The following is a 19,463-nucleotide window of genomic DNA, read 5'->3' as shown; positions in this document are numbered from 1 at the left end:
CTGCTGAAAAGACTCTACCATTGGGGGAGGAGTGGTAGTGGAAGGAAATCAGGATATACTATTCAAATGGGAATAGAAACTTGATTTTTTTTTCTTAACTAGTCAGTTTTTTCAAGTGTCAGTGTCCTTTAAAAATAAATGTAACATGAATGGTACAGGCTTCTCATCACAAATAGTTTAGTACCTGCATTTGGGAAACAACATATCCACAGTACACTAGTTCAGTGGTTCTCAACCAGGGGTACACAGAGGTCTTCCGGGAGTACATCAACTCCTTTAGCTATTTGACTAGTTTTACAACAGGCTACATAAAAAGCACTAGCAAAGTCAGTACAAAATAAAATTCCATATAATGACTTATTTATACAGCTCTATATACTCAAACAGTGTACATATTCTATATTCCAATTGATTTATTTTATTATTGTGGTAAAAATGAGAAAGTAAGCAATTTCTCAGTACTAGTATGCTGTGACACTTCTGTATTTTTGTCTGATTTTGTAAGCAAGTAGTTTATAGGAACATCTCTGACAGTGAGATTTATCTGTATTCAGTTTCTTAGTGTATTAGGTGTAGACTTAACGAATTCTGTTTTATTTTGCTTGGTAACTTTGTTCTGTCTGTTATTACTTGAAACCCCTTAAACCCTACTTTTTATTCTTAATAAAATCACTTTTGTTTATTAATTAACCTAAAGTTAGTGAGGCAGACTAGCTCAGTTGGTAGAGCGTCAGACTTTTAATCTGAGGGTGCAGAGTTCAAGTCCCTGGTCAGGCAGAAGGACACTTCCCCCTCTAATATTTTTGGGGACTGGACTTGATGACCTCTCGAGGTCCCTTCTAGTCCTAGAATCTATTAATGTCTGGGGGAGCAAACAGCTGTGCATACCTCTATCAGTGTTATAGAAGGTGGACAGTTTATGAGCTTACCCTGTATAAGCTTTATACAGAGTAAATACATTTATTTGGGGTTTGGATCCTATTGGGAGCTGGTGTCTGGGTGCTTGAGACAGGAAAACCTGCTGGTTTTCAGTTAAAGCCTGCAGCTTTGGGGGCATGGTTCAGACCTGGGTCTGTGTTGCAGCAGACTAGCATTGTCTTGCTCAACAAGGCAAGGTACTGAAGTCCCAAGCCATCTGGGGAAATGGGCTCAGAGGTAGTTTCAGCACGTCAGGTGACAGTCCCAAGGGAGTCTCTGTGACCAAACCCGTCACACTCTCCACTCCATTATCCCAGTTATTAATGAAACTAGTGAATAGTGCCAGACTCAGGACAGCCCACCGTGTGACCCCCCCCCCAATATGTTCTCCTAGTTTGACAGTGATACATTAATAACTGCTCTTTAAGTACATTTTTTTTCAACCAGGTTTGCACTCATTTTATAGTAATTATATCTAGACCATATTTCCCTAGTTTGTTTATGAGAATGTCATGTGGGATGTGCCAAAAGCATTACTAAAATCAAGATATATCACATCTACTTCTCCCCTTTCCTCCCCCCCACCCAATCCATAGACAAATAACCCTGTCAAAGAAAGACATTTCGGTTGGTTTGGCATGATTTTTTTCCTTGACAAGTCCATGTTGGCTGTTCCTTATAATCCTATTATCCTCTAAGTGCTTACAGCTTGATTATTTAATGACTTGTTCTACTATCTTTCCAGGCATCAAAGTTAGGCTGCCTGATCTATAATTCCCTGGGTTCTCTTTATTTCCCTTTTTGAAAAAAGGTGTCATGTTTGCCCTTCTCCGGTCCATTGGGACCTCACCTTCCCTACCGCTGTAGCAGGGGAAAGGCTCCAGCAGGAGAGATGCAGTGGGATTTGGGAGGCACTGCTTGGGTAGGGGAATATGCTCAACAAGGACAAGTGCAGAGTTCTGCACTTAGGACAGAAGGATGCCATGCACTGCTACAGGCTTGGGACCGACTGGCTAAGCAGCAGTTCTGCAGAAAAGGACCTGGTGATTACAGTGGATGAGAAGCTGGATATGAGTCAACAGTGTGCCCTTGTTGCCAAGAAGGCTAATGGCATATTGGGCTGCCTTTGTAGGAGCTTTGGCAGCAGATTGCAGGACGTGATTATTCTCCTCTATTCAGCACTGGTGAGGCCACATCTGGAGTATTGCATACAGTTTTGGGCCCCCCACTACAGAAAGAATTTGGACAAATTGGCAAGAGTCCAGCAGAGGGCAACGAAAATGATTAGGGGGCTGGGACACATGACTTATGAGGAGAGGCTGAGGAAATTGGGCTTATTTAGTCTGCGGAAGAGTGAGGGGGGCTTTGACAGCAACCTTCAACTACCTGAAGGGGGGTTCCAAAGAGGATGGAACGCGGCTGTTCTCACTGGTGGCAGATGACGGAACAAGGAGCAATGGTCTCAAGTTGCAGTGGGTGAGGTCTAGCTTGGATATTAGGAAAACTATTTCACTAAGAGAGTGGTGAAGCACTGGAATGGGTTAACTAAGGAGGTGGTGGAATCTCCATCCTTAGAGGTTTTTAAAGCCCAGATTGACAAAGCCCTGGCGGGGATGATTTAGTTGGGGTTGGTCCTGCTTTGAGCAGGGAGTTGAACTAGATGACCTCCTGAGGTTTCTTCCAACTCTAATCTTCTATGGTTCTGGCATGTCTCTATTCTATTCACCTAAGCAGTGCCTCACTGGCTCCATTGCTGTTTATACCTATGCTAGGGGGACATGTAGTGGCTGTACTCAAGTGTAGACCTATCCTCTGTTATTTGAATATTCTTTAAAGTGCACTTTCCCTATTCTGGCTTTTGTTCCTTCCCCATTGTTGTTAATATTAATTGTGTTAAGCATCTGGTCACTAAAATTTCAGAGTTCACTTTTTCTTCTGAATGAAGGTTGAGGTTGATTTTATTTTAATCAAATTGATAGCCCTGTGCTGTTCTTAGCTTAACATGCGTGGTTTATGCAAGTCACTCCCTGTGCAACAAGAAGAGAATGTACTCCTAAATGTACATTTAATAGAACTGTACAGTGACTCCTCACTTAAAGTCATCCTGGTTAATGTTGTTTCGATGTTAAGTTGCTGATCAATTAGGGAACATGCTCGTTTAAAATTGTGAAATGCTCCCTTCTAATGTCGTTTAGTAGCTGCCTGTTTTGTCCATTGCTTGCAGGAAGAGCAGCCCATTGCAGCTAGCTAGTGGGTGGTTGGAACCAGGGTGGACCGGCAGCGCCCCCATCAGCTCCCCACTCCCCTAAATTCCCTGTGCAGCAACTGTCCCTCCCCCCACTGCCATGTGCTGCTCCTGCCCTCTGCCTTGGAGCTGCTCCCAGAGACTCCTGCTTGCTGTACAGGGGGAGGGGGAAAAGGGCAGCTAACGTCAGGGTGTCTCCCCCTCTCCCCTGCTCCTGCACCCTGCTTAACCCATCTTCCATAGAGCAGGAGGGACACACGAGGGAGCTTCTAGGTAGTAGCTGCCATCTCAGGTCTCAGCAAGCTGATTTAATTAACAAGGCAGTGTACTTATGCCTGGGGTCAGCTACTTAAAGGGGAAATGTGCATTTTTTCTCTCACACACAGGGTGTGTGTCTCTGGCTGCCTCCCCTCCTTTCCTGCTGCCTTGTAGAGTGTTGTGAGAGTTAACCCTTGAGGGCTCAGCCAATTGCTAGTTCATCATTTAGCAGTAAGGCATTCCCTGGGAAATATCCCACCCTCTGACTCCTCCACCTCAACAAAGCTTCACAATCATCATCACTGTGTACTAGTATTAAATTGTTTGTTTAAAACTTATACTCTGTGTGTGTGTGTGTGTGCACGTGTGTGTGTGTATATATGTATATGTCGTCTAGTGAAAAAAATTTCCCTGGAGCCTAACCCCCTCATTTACGCTAATTTTTATGGGGCAATTGGATTCACTTACCATCATTTTGCTTAAAGTCGCATTTTTCAGGAACATAACTACAACGTTAAATAAGGAGTTTCTGTACTATCATTTGAGAGGTAAGGAGCCATCAGATTCATGCCCCTGCATTGTGTTGCTCAAGGATTAATAGGTATTTTATATTCATAGATTCTAAGCCCAGAAGAGACCATTGTGATCATCTTATCTGACCTCCTGTATGGCACAGGTCATAGAACTTCCCCACAATAATTCCTAGAGCAGATCTTTTAGAAAAATATCCAATTTTGATTTAAAAGTTGTCAGTGACTGAGAATCCACCACAATCTTTGACAATTTTTTCCTGTGGTTAATTACTCTCACAGTTAAAAATGTACACTTATTTACAGTCTGAATTTGTCTTGCTTCAACTTCCAGTCATTAGATCATGTTATATCTTTCTTGGCTAGATTGAAGAGCTTAATATTACATATTTGTTCCCCACGTAGATACTTTCAGACTGTAATCAGGTTACCTCTTAATCTTTGTTCAGCTAAATAGACTCAAGGAGCTCAATAACTATAAGGCATGTTTTCTAATCCACTAATCATTCTCCTGGCTCTTCTCTGAACCCTCTTCAATTTACCAACATTGTATTTGAATTGTGGGCACCAGAACTGGACACCAGTACCAAATACGGAAATAAAATAACTGCTCTACTCCCACTGAAAATTCCTGTTTATGCATCAGGATCACATTAACTCTTTTGGTCACAGCATTACACTAGGAGCTCATGTTCAGCTGATTACCCACCCCCTCATGCCCAAATTTTTTTCACAGTCAGTTTTTTCCAGGATAGAGCCCATCACCATTTAAGTAGAGCCTACATTCTTTGTTCCTAGATGTATATATTTACATTTAGCTATATTAAAATGCATGTCATTTGCTTGCGCCTAGTGTACCAAGTGATCCAAAGTGCTCTGAATCTGACACAGTCCCATAAAATATTTAGATTTCAGCAGCATTGCATTTTTTTATGGACATTTTTTTAGACCAGCTCTACTCACAGCACATTGTCTTCTATGGACAGGAAAGAATTTGCCCTGACATCATAAAAACAACTGGACAATTGGTTAGGTGCATTATGGGGAACGGGAATAAGTAACTGCAGGAGGTGAAATCTCATCTTGGATGAACCATTGGTTTGATTCAGTATAACACCACCACTACCCACCTGTTATTCCTCTGGTTGATGATGCTATTGCAAGGCTAGTTCCAGAAATTGTGTTGTGTAGAATACATCAAGACAGCTTATGATAGAAGCTAAAATGGCCAGTCATAACATATGTCTTGGCCCCTCCCACATTAGTCAAAACAAAGTGTGTGTTACTTTGGTAACCTCCCTGACTTTATTGCCTGGTAGCATCCAATATTTCTGCCATATGTAAAAGATGAAGTTTAATATTTTTAGAACATAGGACAATGATTTTATATTTGATGAAAAATTGCCTTCGAGCTTACATAGTGTCCATAGCTTTCTGGGTTCTATCCTACCAATGAGGCATAGCCCCTCAAAGGGGCAGCCCAGAGCTTCACCATCCTAATGAAAGCACTTTAATGTGCTCCATCACAGACAGACACACTAGGCTGGTACTCCACTATCTGACTCATTGTGTAGTTGTTTGGACCTGTGCAGAGCAAGTGTTAAATGCCACCAAATCACAATGGTTGCATGTTACACCTACTTCACACTTACTAAATCTGATCATCTGGTCTTGCCAAACTTGTCCAATCCAGGATCCAAGCAAAAGGAGACACAAAAGGGGACTTTATGCCACTTTTTTGGTTCCCCAGTCCAGGGGCTGGTTTGACTTTGGGCACTTTAGAGTAGCCTTTGCATTGATCTAAGCTGTGCCCAGTTAATTCTTACCCCAGAAGGGCTGTTCTTGCAATGTGGACTAGCAAGAGTTCAGGGGCACTCTGTATGCAGCCTCTTCCAGATGAACATGTTCTTTAGCATGCTCCCAAATCAGTGTATAAAAAAGGAGTGTTGAGCTGGAGTAGATGGTCCAGAACTAGCAGGAGACTCTTCAGCTGTCTGGTTAAAGAAGCTTGACTGACCCTTTGCACCACTGGTAAAAAATGTCCAGGTCAGGAGCTAGCCCAGTTCAAATAAGTGTGACTACACAAGATGGAAGGCAATTGAGAATCTGGCCCAGACCTTTAGGACAGGGGTTCTCAAATTGGGGGTCAAGACCCCACAGGGGGTTGTGAGGTTATTACATGAGGGGGTCGCAAGTTGTCAGCCTCCACCCTAAACCCTGCTTTGCCTCCAGGATTATAAGTGTGTTAAATATATAAACAAGTGTTTTTAATGTATAAGAGGGGGTCACACTCAGAGACTTGTTGTGTGAAAGAGGTCACCAGTACAAAAGTTTGAGAGCCACTGCTCTAGAAAGTGTAACCATAAATACATAATTATTATTGATGTCTATAAAAGGTAAAGCTATCTACTGGGTGACTTCAGTTTCAAATATGGAAATTGGCTGGCTATTTCTGATCAGGCTATGCAATTGTTCCCAACATTGCATCTGAGAAATGAAAAGCTTAAAATGCCATTACTTTATTTTCTTTCTCAACAATCACTGTGAGTTTTGTATAGGATAAAAGCAAAAAGATATATCTGGTGTGTCAATAGGGATTAATCACTTTTTCCAAGACACAACTTAGAAAGCTGAATTGAAAGGCAGAGGAAATCTGCAATGAGAGTATGACTGAAAAGATGGATTCCAAGCTCCAGTTCAGGACAAACATGGGTCCTGATCAAGGAAAAGACTTCAGTGGGAAATGGAGTGAGCTCATGGCATTTTTTCCCATGACAGGGATCCTTTGTAAGTGCATATCCTAAAATCAAATCCAAGTGACATAGAATTGTCTGACTAGCTCATCAGTTCTCTTCATCTAAACAAGTTTTGTTTGAGCACATCTATTGTTTGTGAAAAGTTCTGGCATGAAAGCCCTGGAAACTAAAATCTCCAGCAGCATAGGTAGTAGTATTGCATACTTGTCCATATTGCCCTATTCATGTGCTTTAACCATGATCTGGAGGAAGAACTTGTAGGGGTGAGGAGGTAGTTCAGTCTCCTTGGTCCATTCAGTCCTTGTGTCTGTTAAGACAGCCAACAAAGTTATCAGCCAATGCCTTAGGTGATGGGTTAGTCATGTAAATACTTGTCCATTTGGAAATAGACTATGATCATGGAGGCCACAGAAAAGTCTTTAGCTGGTAACTTTAATTCATAACTAACGTAAGCTAGTTTCATATTTTTGGTAATGTTTTAATTTGTACTATCTGTATTGACAATATGATGATGTATTTTTCTCCAGAACTGTCAGTAATTGATTTCTCTTGGGAAGTCAGAGAAAGAAATATCCATTTTCCAGGAAAGGGCAACCTATTTAGAGCACAAAAATACCAAAGAAGCATCTTGCAATTTTTGTTTTGCTGCTTTTATTGTTTCAGGCAGGTGCATGATACTAAAGTATAGAAAAAAGATTGCAGTGGTAAATTATGTCATTGTAAAGAAAACAAAGGGATCAGAAATGACCTGCATGAAAATCAGCATAATTACAGATTGCATACATCGTACAGATGAGATCACTTTGCCATTGTCATAATGAAGAACTCCATTGTGAGAAACTCCATTTTATAGTTGACATTCTGGGTGGAGAAGGAAAAAAATGAAAATGACTACTGCACAGTGCATTACCTATTTCAAACAATTTCAGCAAAACCCATTTCACAAACACTGTGATGACATTCTGAAAGTTTGGACTAAGTTTAATTTTCCCCTGTCATCAATAGAGGAAACAAACTAGTAACCGAACTCTAAATATTTTCACCAAGGGGTGCCAGATAATGTTGAATAGGAAGGAAATGGAAAAATAAATGAGAGGGATAAACTGAAAACCATTTTAAACAAGATTCTCCTCAGCCTCCCAAATCCTCTCAATTTTCCCTCTGTTTCCTCATCTACTTTCAATGTGTCTACTAATTGTAGATGACTGATAAGCTCTCTAAAGCAGTCACATTTGTAATCTTCCATTTATCTTTGAAATCTACTGATTTACTAAAATGTAATTTCTGCTTCACAGTGTGGCTTCTGTACACATTAATATGTAAGAATGCATTTAGTTATATGGTACTTTTCATTCACAAGATGGTGAAGTCACCATGCAGCAGACAGCACCAAGACCTACCTTAGCATGACATTTAACTGATCACAGGAGTCCTCCTGAAAGTTGCTGTATTAACTTTAATGGAAGGGGAAGATGCTCAACACCTTGCAGAACTGGGATTTACACAAATAAAGGTCCGTCTGCCAGCAGTAAAAAAACTGACATCCTTCACACACTTACCTTCTGCTGGAACCGGTTTGAAACACCAGGGGCTATCTGGGGCATCTGAATTAAAGCAGCATTGTCTTGCACTACATTCAATTTCAGTGATGCCTGGATACCCACAGTTTTCTCTTGCTTTTGGTTGCACATCACATTCACCTGGAGCTATTTAGAACGAAGGACAAGGTAAACAGCCTAACATATTTTTCATTAAATGACTATGCATCAGTTATTTAAGGGATTCAAAATGACACTTTCAGGCACATCAAGCACTTTCACAAACCTAAACAATTTATTACCTTAAATTATAAATAGACCCAGCTCAAAACAGTCCCTCAGCATGGGACCAAGTAGTCTTATATTGCAGAAGAAATATGTTCAAATTCACAATTTAAATGCATCTAGTGTTCTGAGACTGCTGAATATTTGCTCTTACCACTACGAAACCACTACACAGCTTTGCACAATTGGCAGTCTTTCTCCAAAAGAAGCCTCCAGCACAGTAACAGTGAGCATTACTGTACAGTAGTTTAATTCACTACAAAAATTATACAACTACTGGTAGTACAAAGTTGTAATTGTAAAATACTAAGAGCCAAATTCTAGCTATGTCAGTAGAACCCCAGGCAAGTACCGCCAAGATGAATTTGTCCCTAATTTTGTAGCTGATACAAAGAACCCAGTTCTGATCTCACATTGCTGTAAATTGAAAGAAATAAATCCCAGTGAAAAATGAGAGCAGACTGGGCAAAAGAAATGCAAAAGTGGGAACTGGTTTACTGTATCAAGTACTTTGCTTAAATCATCTAATATCACAGATGTGAAAACTAGTCCTTTTTATTTTTTGTTTATTTGAAATTGTTTTCTTGCTACTTTACTTAGTGGGAGTGGCGTGTTTTCCAAACTTCAGGTCTGAAATGCCTAGACTCTCTTGAAATTTGAATCTTGACACGATTCTCTTACCCTTTCTAGACAGTTAATTCTGTGTAGCTGGAATCTTGTCTTTGTTCATGTTTTGTAAAGCACAGTGTACATGTATGGTGCTATATAAGTATTTAAGACACACTCACAACCTGGTTTTGAGGAGCAGGCCCTTTTCGAAAGCTGGGTGGATTTCTGGAGAGGGGTCCATCCAAATTTATGGTACAAATAGGCACAACCTGGTTCTGTAGCTCCTAAGGCCTGATCTTGCCCATTGAAGTCAATGAAATTTGCTATTTACTTTAAGAGGAGCGTGATCGGGGCCTCAAGAAAAGCTTTTTGAGGTTTACATAATAAGGATTTTGCAGTACTATGTCTTATAAATTTGTGTATTAAAATTCCTTGTATTTTTAACAATATTAATATAACTAAAAATCTGAAGTATGTAAATTATATATTCTGGTTTATATACTTTAGAATGCATTTAACTGGGACCATGAAAATGGACTAGTCAGTCTAGCATGAAGTCCTTTAGGGGCCTCACTGTTGCTAACCTATATTCATGGAAGGCTTTCGGATGATATGGGGATGGGCAGCAGTATAAAATTCTAAGATAGCTCCCTTTTTGCCTATCTGCTTCTCCTACAATAGAACAATGTTGCAATGTTTGGCATGCTGGAAGCTTAAATCCAAAACAAGAACTGTTTATAAATTTGTAAAATTGTGCATAATTTCCAATAAGATTTGCAAAATCTTAATTCTGGTTCTAAACTAACTGACTTTTTTTCTTTAAATAAAATTAACTCCGTAGAAAAATAAGATCCTACATATGAGTATGTAAAACATGCTTCACTGATTTTTGCTCTGTTACAAATTCTGTATTCTTTTTTGTGAGCAGCTGGCCAAGTATGCACATGCAAGAGGCCCAAAGACTACATTTTGTATATTTTGGGGACATGGATGGTCATCTTTTTATCACATAGATCTCTTTTGTAAGCAGTGCCATCAAACACTGCTGCAAAAGGACTCTCTCTAATACAAAAACATGAGCAAAGCTTCTTGCTATATGCTGCTAATACACTAGGTAGTGCACCTTGCCACTAGGCCGTATTATGTCTAATTCTTTCAGGTCTATTTTTCCCATCTCTGAGATGACTTTTTTCCCTGGACACAAACAGCTTCCAATGAAGTCAGCAGAACTCTGCACAAACATCCAGATCAAAATTGGGCCCTATGTGGACAAATCTCTCCAGATAAAAAACGTTCTTGTTAGAAGTACAGATCCACATCTAGTTATCTCTGCATGACAGAAAGAAACATAATTTATTAGATCTCAAACATTTTTGCTCTCTCCTTCCCATTCATGCCAAGAAAAATATTAGAGGGGTCATAATTTTCATTCTTTCCCATTTGTAGTCATAACAAAGCTGAAGCACAAAGATGTACTAAACTTTACATCTCAATATAACATTAGAATAATTAACATAATAGTTTCTTAATATTTAACATTACTGAAATTATAAAGCTGGACCTTTGAGAAATACCTTATTTAACAATACTCAGAATTAGTGTTGATTAATTTCAGGTGGTTTGAGCTTATGCCCTGAACATGATATTTTAAACATGCACTTACGCAGCAAGGCATTGCTGAGCCCCACAATGAGGGAAATAGTCAGTAACCAGAACACCTTATTTTCCATTGCAGTCTTCAGTGTTCAGTCTTTAGGAAGAGTGTGAGTCTATGGATGAAAATGTCCCTAGAGGGTTTTGTTTTATAGCAGTTTTATTTGCTCAAATAGTTTCAAATAACATTTACCTAAGGAGGCATTTTTAGCAATTCTTTCCATTTATCTCTTTTTGATTAAACCATTTCCTAGCCCATACAATGTCCAGTGAAGTGATAAGTATTTGAAAGTAGGAAAATGCTGGTGTAGATATAAAGCTTTGTTTAAAGCTTATGTGGCAATCAGGTTTTACATTCCACACGGTCAACCTAACCTTATCAGAAATAAGTCGATACTCTGTCGTGGGTGCGTTCTGCCAATTTCAGTATCAATTATTTTTAATATTAAAAAGGTGATATTTTGGCAAGCCACCAAGATGCAGATTTTTAAAAGGACTTAAGTGTTGCCGTACTCAGCGTTGCAACACTCAATAGATTTAGGAGTATAAAGACCATTTTCAAAAGTGATTTAGGCTCCTAAGAGCCTAACTCCCATCAACTGTCAATGGGATTTTGGTGCCTAAGAGCCTAAATTAGCTGAGTGCTGCAACACTTAAACATTTGGGCCTCAGTGTCCATATGTCTGGGACACTAGTTCTATTCTACATGGCTTCTTATACCACCCTCATCACTGTAGTATCTGAGCACTTTCTGGTAGTGCATAATTCAGGGTTAAGGGGAAAAAACTGAAAAGCAGATGAAAATTATGTAGGATTTTTAACAGTTTTCTCACTTCAGAACTGAGGCCTCAGTTTAGTAAGGTACTTAAGTATATGCCTGACTTCAATCATATGGTAGCTCCCGTCTACAATAGACTACCTATCTGTAGCACTTCGGGCTTCTGCTATTCATATAAAGAAGGCTGGAGGAGAAGCAGAGTTGCACTTCCCTCCTCCACACAGTAAAAATAAAACCAGCAACAAAACATCTGAAAGAGGAAGCAGTCTTTGTATAGTTCATTGGTTCTTTCTTTCTTTCTTTTATTTCCAGATAATTATCTCTCAAGGCTTATCTAAATGGTATAAATCCAGGCCTTATTCTTTAAAATGTCACACTATTGATAACTGCAGATGCTACATAATCCAAAAGGACTGATAGAGGACTGATAAAGGCTCAGCTAAGGCCCAGCACTGATGGCTAAGATTCAGCATAAGAAACCCTTTTAAAACAATGATTAAGGCTGGGATTTAGTCACTGGTATTCAAAAATTCAGGCCCCTGATCTGTCCATGACTTGTACTAAAAATACTTGTGATTAAATCTGTGCAGGGGGAGAAGGGAAGAGGGGCTGCTGGAGAGATATGGAGGGTTACCGGGGGTGGGGGGTAAAGGAGGATCCGCTGTTGGGAGAGCACCCAGGGCCAGTGGTACTAGCTGCCAGGGCTATGGACCGCGGCTACTCCAACTGGCCAGGGACCACTGCCAGGGCCAGCGGATGGTGGCTGCTCTGGCCCCCCCAGGTCTGCTGCCTGGGGCCTGGAGCATTGGCTGGTGTGGCAGCCCTGGGGGCCACCTGAGCAGCTGTCCCTGGAACTAGCTGCTTGGGCAGCCATGGGGTCAGCCACACTGGCTGCTACAGAAGTCACAGAGGTCCCAGAAAGTCATGGAATCCCTGACTTTCTGGGACCTCAGTGACAGGCACACAGCCCTAATAATGATCAATAACATCACTGTAACAGTGAAGTGTTTGGGGCAACTGAAGAACAGAATTTAAGTGACTCACTTATGGTTACGTAGGAAATCTGGGGCAGAGCTGGGGACAGAACCCCTAACGGACTCATACATTGTCCACTGGACCACATTGCCTCTCATAAAATTATTTCAAATCTCAGGTTTTAGGCTAATTGCAAAAGAAGATTAAAGTGCTTACCCACCTTTTATAAAGTGCTCTGAGATCTACAGATGATAAAGCAGTGTGTAAATGCACAGAATTAGTATTAGCTATATATATATATTAGATGTAAGAAGACAAACCAGAAACAAAAGACTTGCTTGAGAAAAACTGTGGCCAGGTAGATTAAGTATTTGGAATAAAGCAGAATGAGCCCTGATGCTTAGGGTATGTCTACACAGCAAAGAAATACCCACAGCTGGCCCATGCCAGCTGACTCAGGGGTCACAGGGTCAGGCTGCAGTCATGTTTCATTGTTGTGTAGACTTTGGGGCTTGGGCTGGAGGCATATGAATAAGCAGTAGAGTGACATCAATGATAAAAAACATAGTAAAGTGTTCTTTTGCATTTGAATTTTCTGAATTTGCTGCAACTTCTTTTCTCCCACCCAGCAGGAAGGAAGCTAGGAAAAGAAATAATCAACAAATATGTATTCCTGTGTAGGAGCTAATGCTGATGGTTGCCTGGCTGCTAATGGCTGGAAAAGTCCGAACAGCCGTGATCTGTTTAAGGCACAGGTGCAGCTCATTACCAAATGGGTAATCATCTGAGGCACAGGAAGCAAGTTAAAAACAACCTTGAGAGGTCAGAGAAGCTCTAGAAAAGAGACCTAAAGTGAGAGGCTGGTAATAGTGTTTTGGAGTAAGAGCTTTGACTTTATTTAGGGCTCTGGTGTGCCAGAAAATAAGAATGCCATTTCTTGAAAAAATTTGAGGTTTAAACATTTGTTTTCATTCTGCATCAGAACAAAACTCAGACCTTTCAAAATGTTTCTCTGATAGTCCAGTGGTTAGGAAATTCAGCTAGGATGTGGAAGACTCAGGTTCTAAGTCCTCTCTATTATTTGTATTGTATAAGTGCACAGGAGTTCCAATCATGACCAGGCCCCATTGTGCTAGGCCAGAGGTGTAGCTAGGACAGGCAAACTGGGTGGGCAGGCAGAGATGGGGGGCCTGTCTCTGCTGGCCCTTACCTCTCAGCAGGCACCAGAAGATGAGGCTGTGGGGGCAGAGGGGGGCCCTTCCAGGGCTCAAGATCTGTCCGACCCTTCATTCCTGCTTGGTGTCCATCCGTCTGTCCAGCTGGCCATGTCCCTCTCCTGCCAGCACTGTGTGCTGCTGCTCCAGTCTCTGGCCCCAGTGCTAGCCATGCCCAAATCCACACCCATGAAGCACACCCTCTGCCTGGAATGACTCGCTCCCTTCCATCCTGTGGATCTGGGGGCTCCGGCCCAGATTTGTGTGGGTCTGGATGCTAAGTGGGTGGGCCCTGTAAGCAAAAGCCTAATGGGAAGAAATTGTCTCAGATAAGATTGTACTCCATTTTGCTTATTTTGCTTTATACTCCATTTTGCTAGCTTTGAATTAGTAAGAAATTGTTCTGCATTTACTTTTTGCTGATTGTGTTAACATTTGTTCTTAGAAGGATAGAAGTTTTATGGCTTTAATTGCCTTATTTACTGTTTGGTGTGAGTGAAGAATGTACAGTACTTAACTGAGAAAGGACAACTGGGCTGGATGGTCAAGAAGGGAGTGGAGGAGTCAAGAGGAGCCAACTTGATAATCCATCATGCTGATAGCAGATTGATGACCCGAAAGTCAAGGCATACATCCCAAGGATGAGATAAGGAGTTGAGCCAAAGGGACAGATAAGAAACAGCTGCGGATCCTCCTGATAACAACTCAAAATAATGCTAATTAAAGCAACCTTGAATACCTCGTGATTGACAGCTCCGGTGTGACACAGCAAGGTCCTTAGACTTGTGTGGGAACTGATCACTATAAAAAAAAGCTGTATTGCCATGGAACTTTGGGTTCATTCTACACCAACATCAGAGCTTTGAACGCAATTGACAGAGGCCCGGCTCCCCTGCCTTGTGTGCAGTTTCAGCTGGCTCCTGGAACTGACCAAGCAACACTGAGGACTGGTAACTATACAATCCAGCTGCAGAACTCGTGTGTGTGTGTGTGTGTGTGTGTGTGTGTGTGTGAGAGAGAGAGAGAGAGAGAGAGAGAGAGAGAGAGAGAGAGAGAGAATGGAAGAATGTGATTTTAATGCTCAAACTATACTCTCAATAAATGCAGCACATTGCTTTATCCCCTTTAAAGAGATTCCATGTGCTTCTTATAAGCCCCTGTGCTAGGCATTGTAGAAATCTAGAACAAAAGACAGTCCCTGCCCCAAAAAGCTTACAATTGACGTATAAGAGACAACAGATGGATGCAGATGGATAGACATGAAACAATGAAACAAAATTGGTCAGCATGATAGGCAGTGGTCTCAGCATACCAACAGCCTAACCATTGTCAAGTTTTTTGTAGATATCATATCAAAGGAGAATTTTAAGGAGGGATTTGAAGGAGAAAAATGATTTGGCTTTGCAGACGTTTACAGGCAGCTTTCCCAAGTGTGAGATGCTGCACAGGAGAAAGCACAAAAGTGCATTAGATGGAGGCTGGTATCATGGGCTGATCAGAGGTGCAAGTTGATCTCTGAATACAGGATGAAAGATAATAGGTCATGAAAGGCATAGAAAATGAAGATAAGTAACTTATGTTTGATATGACAATGAAGAGGGAGCCAGCAGAAGGATGTGAAGAGAGGCCATGGTCAAAGTAATGGGCTAGGAAAATAATCTCTGCAGTCATATTCGGAATGGTTGTGAGTGGGGCAAGAGTGCAAGTGTCCTGGCCTGTGAAAAGGATGTTGTAATATCGAGATACAAGGTGAGTACAAGGTGGACAAGAGTTTTAGTTTTAGAAAACAATAGGATCAGCGACATTATATGTAAAGAATTGGCAAGACTTAGGGCTCATCTACACAGAGAAGTTAGTGCAGAATAAACTAAAGCATGAATGTAAAGTGCAATTGCTATTCCACACAAACTCCCCATGTGACACTCTTCTTCCACATTAAAAGTGTCTCTCTGTGGTTTAGCTTAGTCTGCAAAACCCCTGGTGAGTCCTAGAGAGAGGTCTGAGTAAAAACTGATGCTCGGATCACAGTCCTGAATGACAGGCAAGGCAATGGTATTGTCCACAGTGATTGAGGAAAGAAGTAGCGGAGCGAGTTTCAGGGTGGGGGAAGCTTAAGAGCTCTGTTCTAGCCATCTTGAGCTTGAGCTGACAGCTGTGAGGAGATGTCAGAGAGACAGGTTGAGATTTTAGTTTGGACAGAAGGAGTCGGGTCTACAGCGGAGAGGTATATCTGAGTCATCTATATAGTCTTGAATTTATATTTGTGGATATAGTTACCCAGAAATCACAAGTAGAGGGTGAAGAAGAAGGGACCATGGACAGAGTCCTGTGAATCTCCCCACCCCTCCTTCCTACCCACAACTAGCCATTTGCTTTCAATGGCATCAGATATCTTTTCGTTTCAGATATTAGACCATAGTTTCTATCTGTAGAATTAAGTCATTTCGTGTTGCAGGAGTTGGCGGAATCCTCCAAGTGTTACTAGTTAGGTACCTAAATAAGTGGTTTGATTTTTTTACCATTATTATTTTATTTTATTTTAAAGAGGGGCTGAACATCCACAGCTCAAACTGGTTTGTGAGTATTCTGTATCTCTATAAACCAGGCTGGTTATTAAGTGCTCTGAACGTGGATTTAGCTGTCTGACCATAGGCACCCTACTTTGAAAATTTGGGCTTAAATGACACTTACGTTTTTAAGCCTGTTGCCTGCAGATAATACTATCCTCACAGTACAGAAGAGAGACATTCAGACTATCACAAAAACTCTAGAAGAGCTGTGTGTTGCTCTAAAGCTTGTGCCTTCCACCAACAGAAATTGGTCAAATGAAAGATATTACTTCACCCACCTTGTCTCTCTCATTTCTTGGGATCAACATGGTTACAAAAACATTAACCCTATGATTTAAAGGTACATTTTATTTTTGTAAACAAGCAAGAATGATACATATTTCAAATACCAAAGTAATGGGAACCATACCCATCTACTTAGGTGGTAGAAACTATACTTACGTGATTGCTTGTGTGAGAGTCCAGAGCTCTCAGGATGACACCAATGAGTAATTCTGACTTTAATGATACAGTAGTTGCAGCTATTCAGCAGGTTTCAAGACCAAGTCACCTGTGCTTGTTACCAATAGAACACCTCCACTTCTCTCCTGCTTGTCTCTTCTAATGAGTTCCCTGCCTGAGCCTTTCGCAACTAACTTGAGGGCAGTTTATAGTTTTCATATAAATGAAAGGGTGGGCTCCACCGCTGTCTGCTAACTCATGTGAAAACTACATACTGCCTTGTCTTCACTAGGATTTTTCCTCAAGTTATTTAACTTGAGTTAAGAACATGCTGGGGTCATGGAAAGCAGTCCTGGGTTTACAGTGGTGCCAGTGGTGCCATGGAGCCTGGCCCATGCTCCGAAGGGACCCCAGCCTGCTCCACTTGCACTGCACCCCGAGACCCCACCAGCCCACTGCCTTCCTCACACCAACCACTTGCTCCTCTTGGCCTGCCCACCAGCCAGCCTAAGGCTCCTCTCCGCCCCGACCCCATCTGCCAGCTCCTGTTAAGAAGTAGATCCAAGACAGGAATGACCCGGAAATCAGAATTATTACAGATACAAACCAGAAGATTTAAACACATTCCTTCTTCAGTGGTTCTATTGACAGAAGTTCCTGGTGTAAGTTCCTGGAGTAGATTTTCTTTAACAATCTAGAGTAGAAAAAAGAGGAAACCAATATTTAAAGGGTCAGATTTTCCCATCAAGTCCAGAGGTCAATGAAAATTATTTTTCTGAATCACAAAGGAGCAAAGCTATGACAAATTGAAAGATGTGTATTATGCAATTGTTCAGCTCAACAGTCCCCTTTTACACATGCTCAGATGACTGAACACAGTTCAGTTGGTCTATGAGAAGGAGTATATCAAGATTTTCTTTTTCTTTAGTTCTGTTATGTCCAAGAAGTGACTAAGATCAGCGCAGAGGCCCTGGCAGCGGAAATTGTATAAAGACTGGGATGCCACAACTGGAATCTGCCCTTCATGTGGAATTTGTGCTGATGGCTACTGGAGGACACAGGATACTAGCTGTGGAGGGCCAACAGCAGAAGAATAGTACCATACGTACATACAGCAATACGAAACCAATATATGTCATTTATCTGTGTAGGCAACGGATAACTGTGATGCCCATGCAATAATTATGCTCTATTTTTCAGTTTAATGAAGATAGACACGTCACTACAGCTAGTTGAAAAGATATTCTAATGAAAAACTGCAAACATTTTTAAACAATTTTTTTGTTATTATTCCTCTCCCTACCCTCAAGTTCACAACCAGCGTTAAAGCTGGTCAAAAAAATAGTCAAAATATTTTCCAATGAAAATGTTCATGGAAATTATTTAGATTTTTAATTAAAATTAAACTAAATTTCCCACTGATGTTAATGGGAGTTGGCTCATGCCATATGTAAGGGTATCCTCTCCACATTACACAGTATTGGATATTTTGAGTTAGGCATGCATAGTCCACTAAAAATGAGTCACAGAATATCAGAGTTGGAAGGGATTTCAGGAGGTCACGTAGTCCAACCCCCTGCTCAAAGTAGAACCAATCCCCAAATCCACCTTGTAAGGATTGAACTCACCACCCTGAGGTAAGAGGCCAATGTTCAAACCACTGAGCTATCCATCCCCCTACTACTATTATGTGATAGCCAATTAAGGATGAACCATGCTGTGCAGCCTGTGAGTGTGTCTGTATAAGAGAGACAGAACACCACATAAAGGAAGAACTCATTAAGTTCTGCCAAAAAGGGATTTGCCAGCACCACACGAAGCATAATGCAGGCCGGGGAAGAACACAGCATCACTCTCCACTACCATTTGTTACATGTATTCAGGCAATAGGATAATTATACACATTTCATAGAGGTATTTTACCATTTTTTATCCGAGGATGGAAACACCAGGGTACACTTGGATATTCTGAATCAAAACAACATCCCTTAGTTTGACATTATTTTTCTGAAATGCCTGAATAACCACAGATCTTTCTTTCCTTTACGTCCATAGCACATTCTCATGTACCTGTTCATGGTTAGTTTTCAATACTCTGCTCATTCAAATTTTTAGCATTTATCTCATATGCTTTCAGAAATTGAACTTCATTGTTCTCTAAAAAATGGGAACACCTAGATTTAAACATCCTACCAGCTGAAAAACTGAGAAAATGAGAAATGAAATCTCAGTTCTTGCAGTAAAAGCTGACAAACTATAATATTGTAGAGTGGGATTTTCAAAAGGGCCTAAGAGAGTTGGGTGCCCAGCTCTGATTGCTTTAGTATATAGAATTGTCAACAGCAGCCAGTAGAGGAGAGAGTTGAAATCATGCTCATCTCAATTCCAGTGTAATCCACCTTCCACTAAACTACAGGTATTGAGCTCCCTCCTTCCACTCACGGATCATTGCTGTGACTGGGCTTGGCAGCAGAACACACTTCCTGATTCAGCAGAAATGTGAAACCATGACAAATCCAGCACACTTGACAGCTTTGCTGCTTCTTTTTCCTGCCTGTTTTCCCTGGCAAGTTCCTGTTCAGAGTAATTTACCTGGTCCCATAGCTCACAATAAGTCTGGTATTCTTAAAGACAAATCTTGGGAGTCATGCTTCTCAATATTGAAATCCCTTGGCCTATCGTAAGACACAGGA

At 41.0% G+C, this 19,463-nt stretch overlaps 1 protein-coding gene and 1 non-coding gene across 2 annotated transcripts; one reads left to right on the top strand and one right to left on the bottom strand.

The window, feature by feature from the left end:
* The first annotated feature begins 704 nt into the window (after window positions 1-704).
* Window positions 705-777, top strand: TRNAK-UUU (transfer RNA lysine (anticodon UUU)). The gene has a single exon. It is a non-coding gene; the product is annotated as a tRNA-Lys (tRNA).
* A 6,148-nt stretch (window positions 778-6,925) lies between these two features.
* Window positions 6,926-18,823, bottom strand: LOC116815413 (integumentary mucin A.1-like). Its single transcript, XM_075061271.1, is given in 5 exon segments — window positions 6,926-7,014; window positions 8,267-8,413; window positions 10,803-10,875; window positions 16,771-16,850; window positions 18,694-18,823. Coding segments are annotated over 5 exon segments (519 nt in total).
* Window positions 18,824-19,463: the final 640 nt, after the last annotated feature.

Source organism: Chelonoidis abingdonii, chromosome 1 (assembly GCF_003597395.2).
Source record: "Chelonoidis abingdonii isolate Lonesome George chromosome 1, CheloAbing_2.0, whole genome shotgun sequence".
Lineage (NCBI taxonomy): Eukaryota > Metazoa > Chordata > Testudines > Testudinidae > Chelonoidis > Chelonoidis abingdonii.
This window is presented reverse-complemented; position numbering and strand designations above follow the sequence as displayed.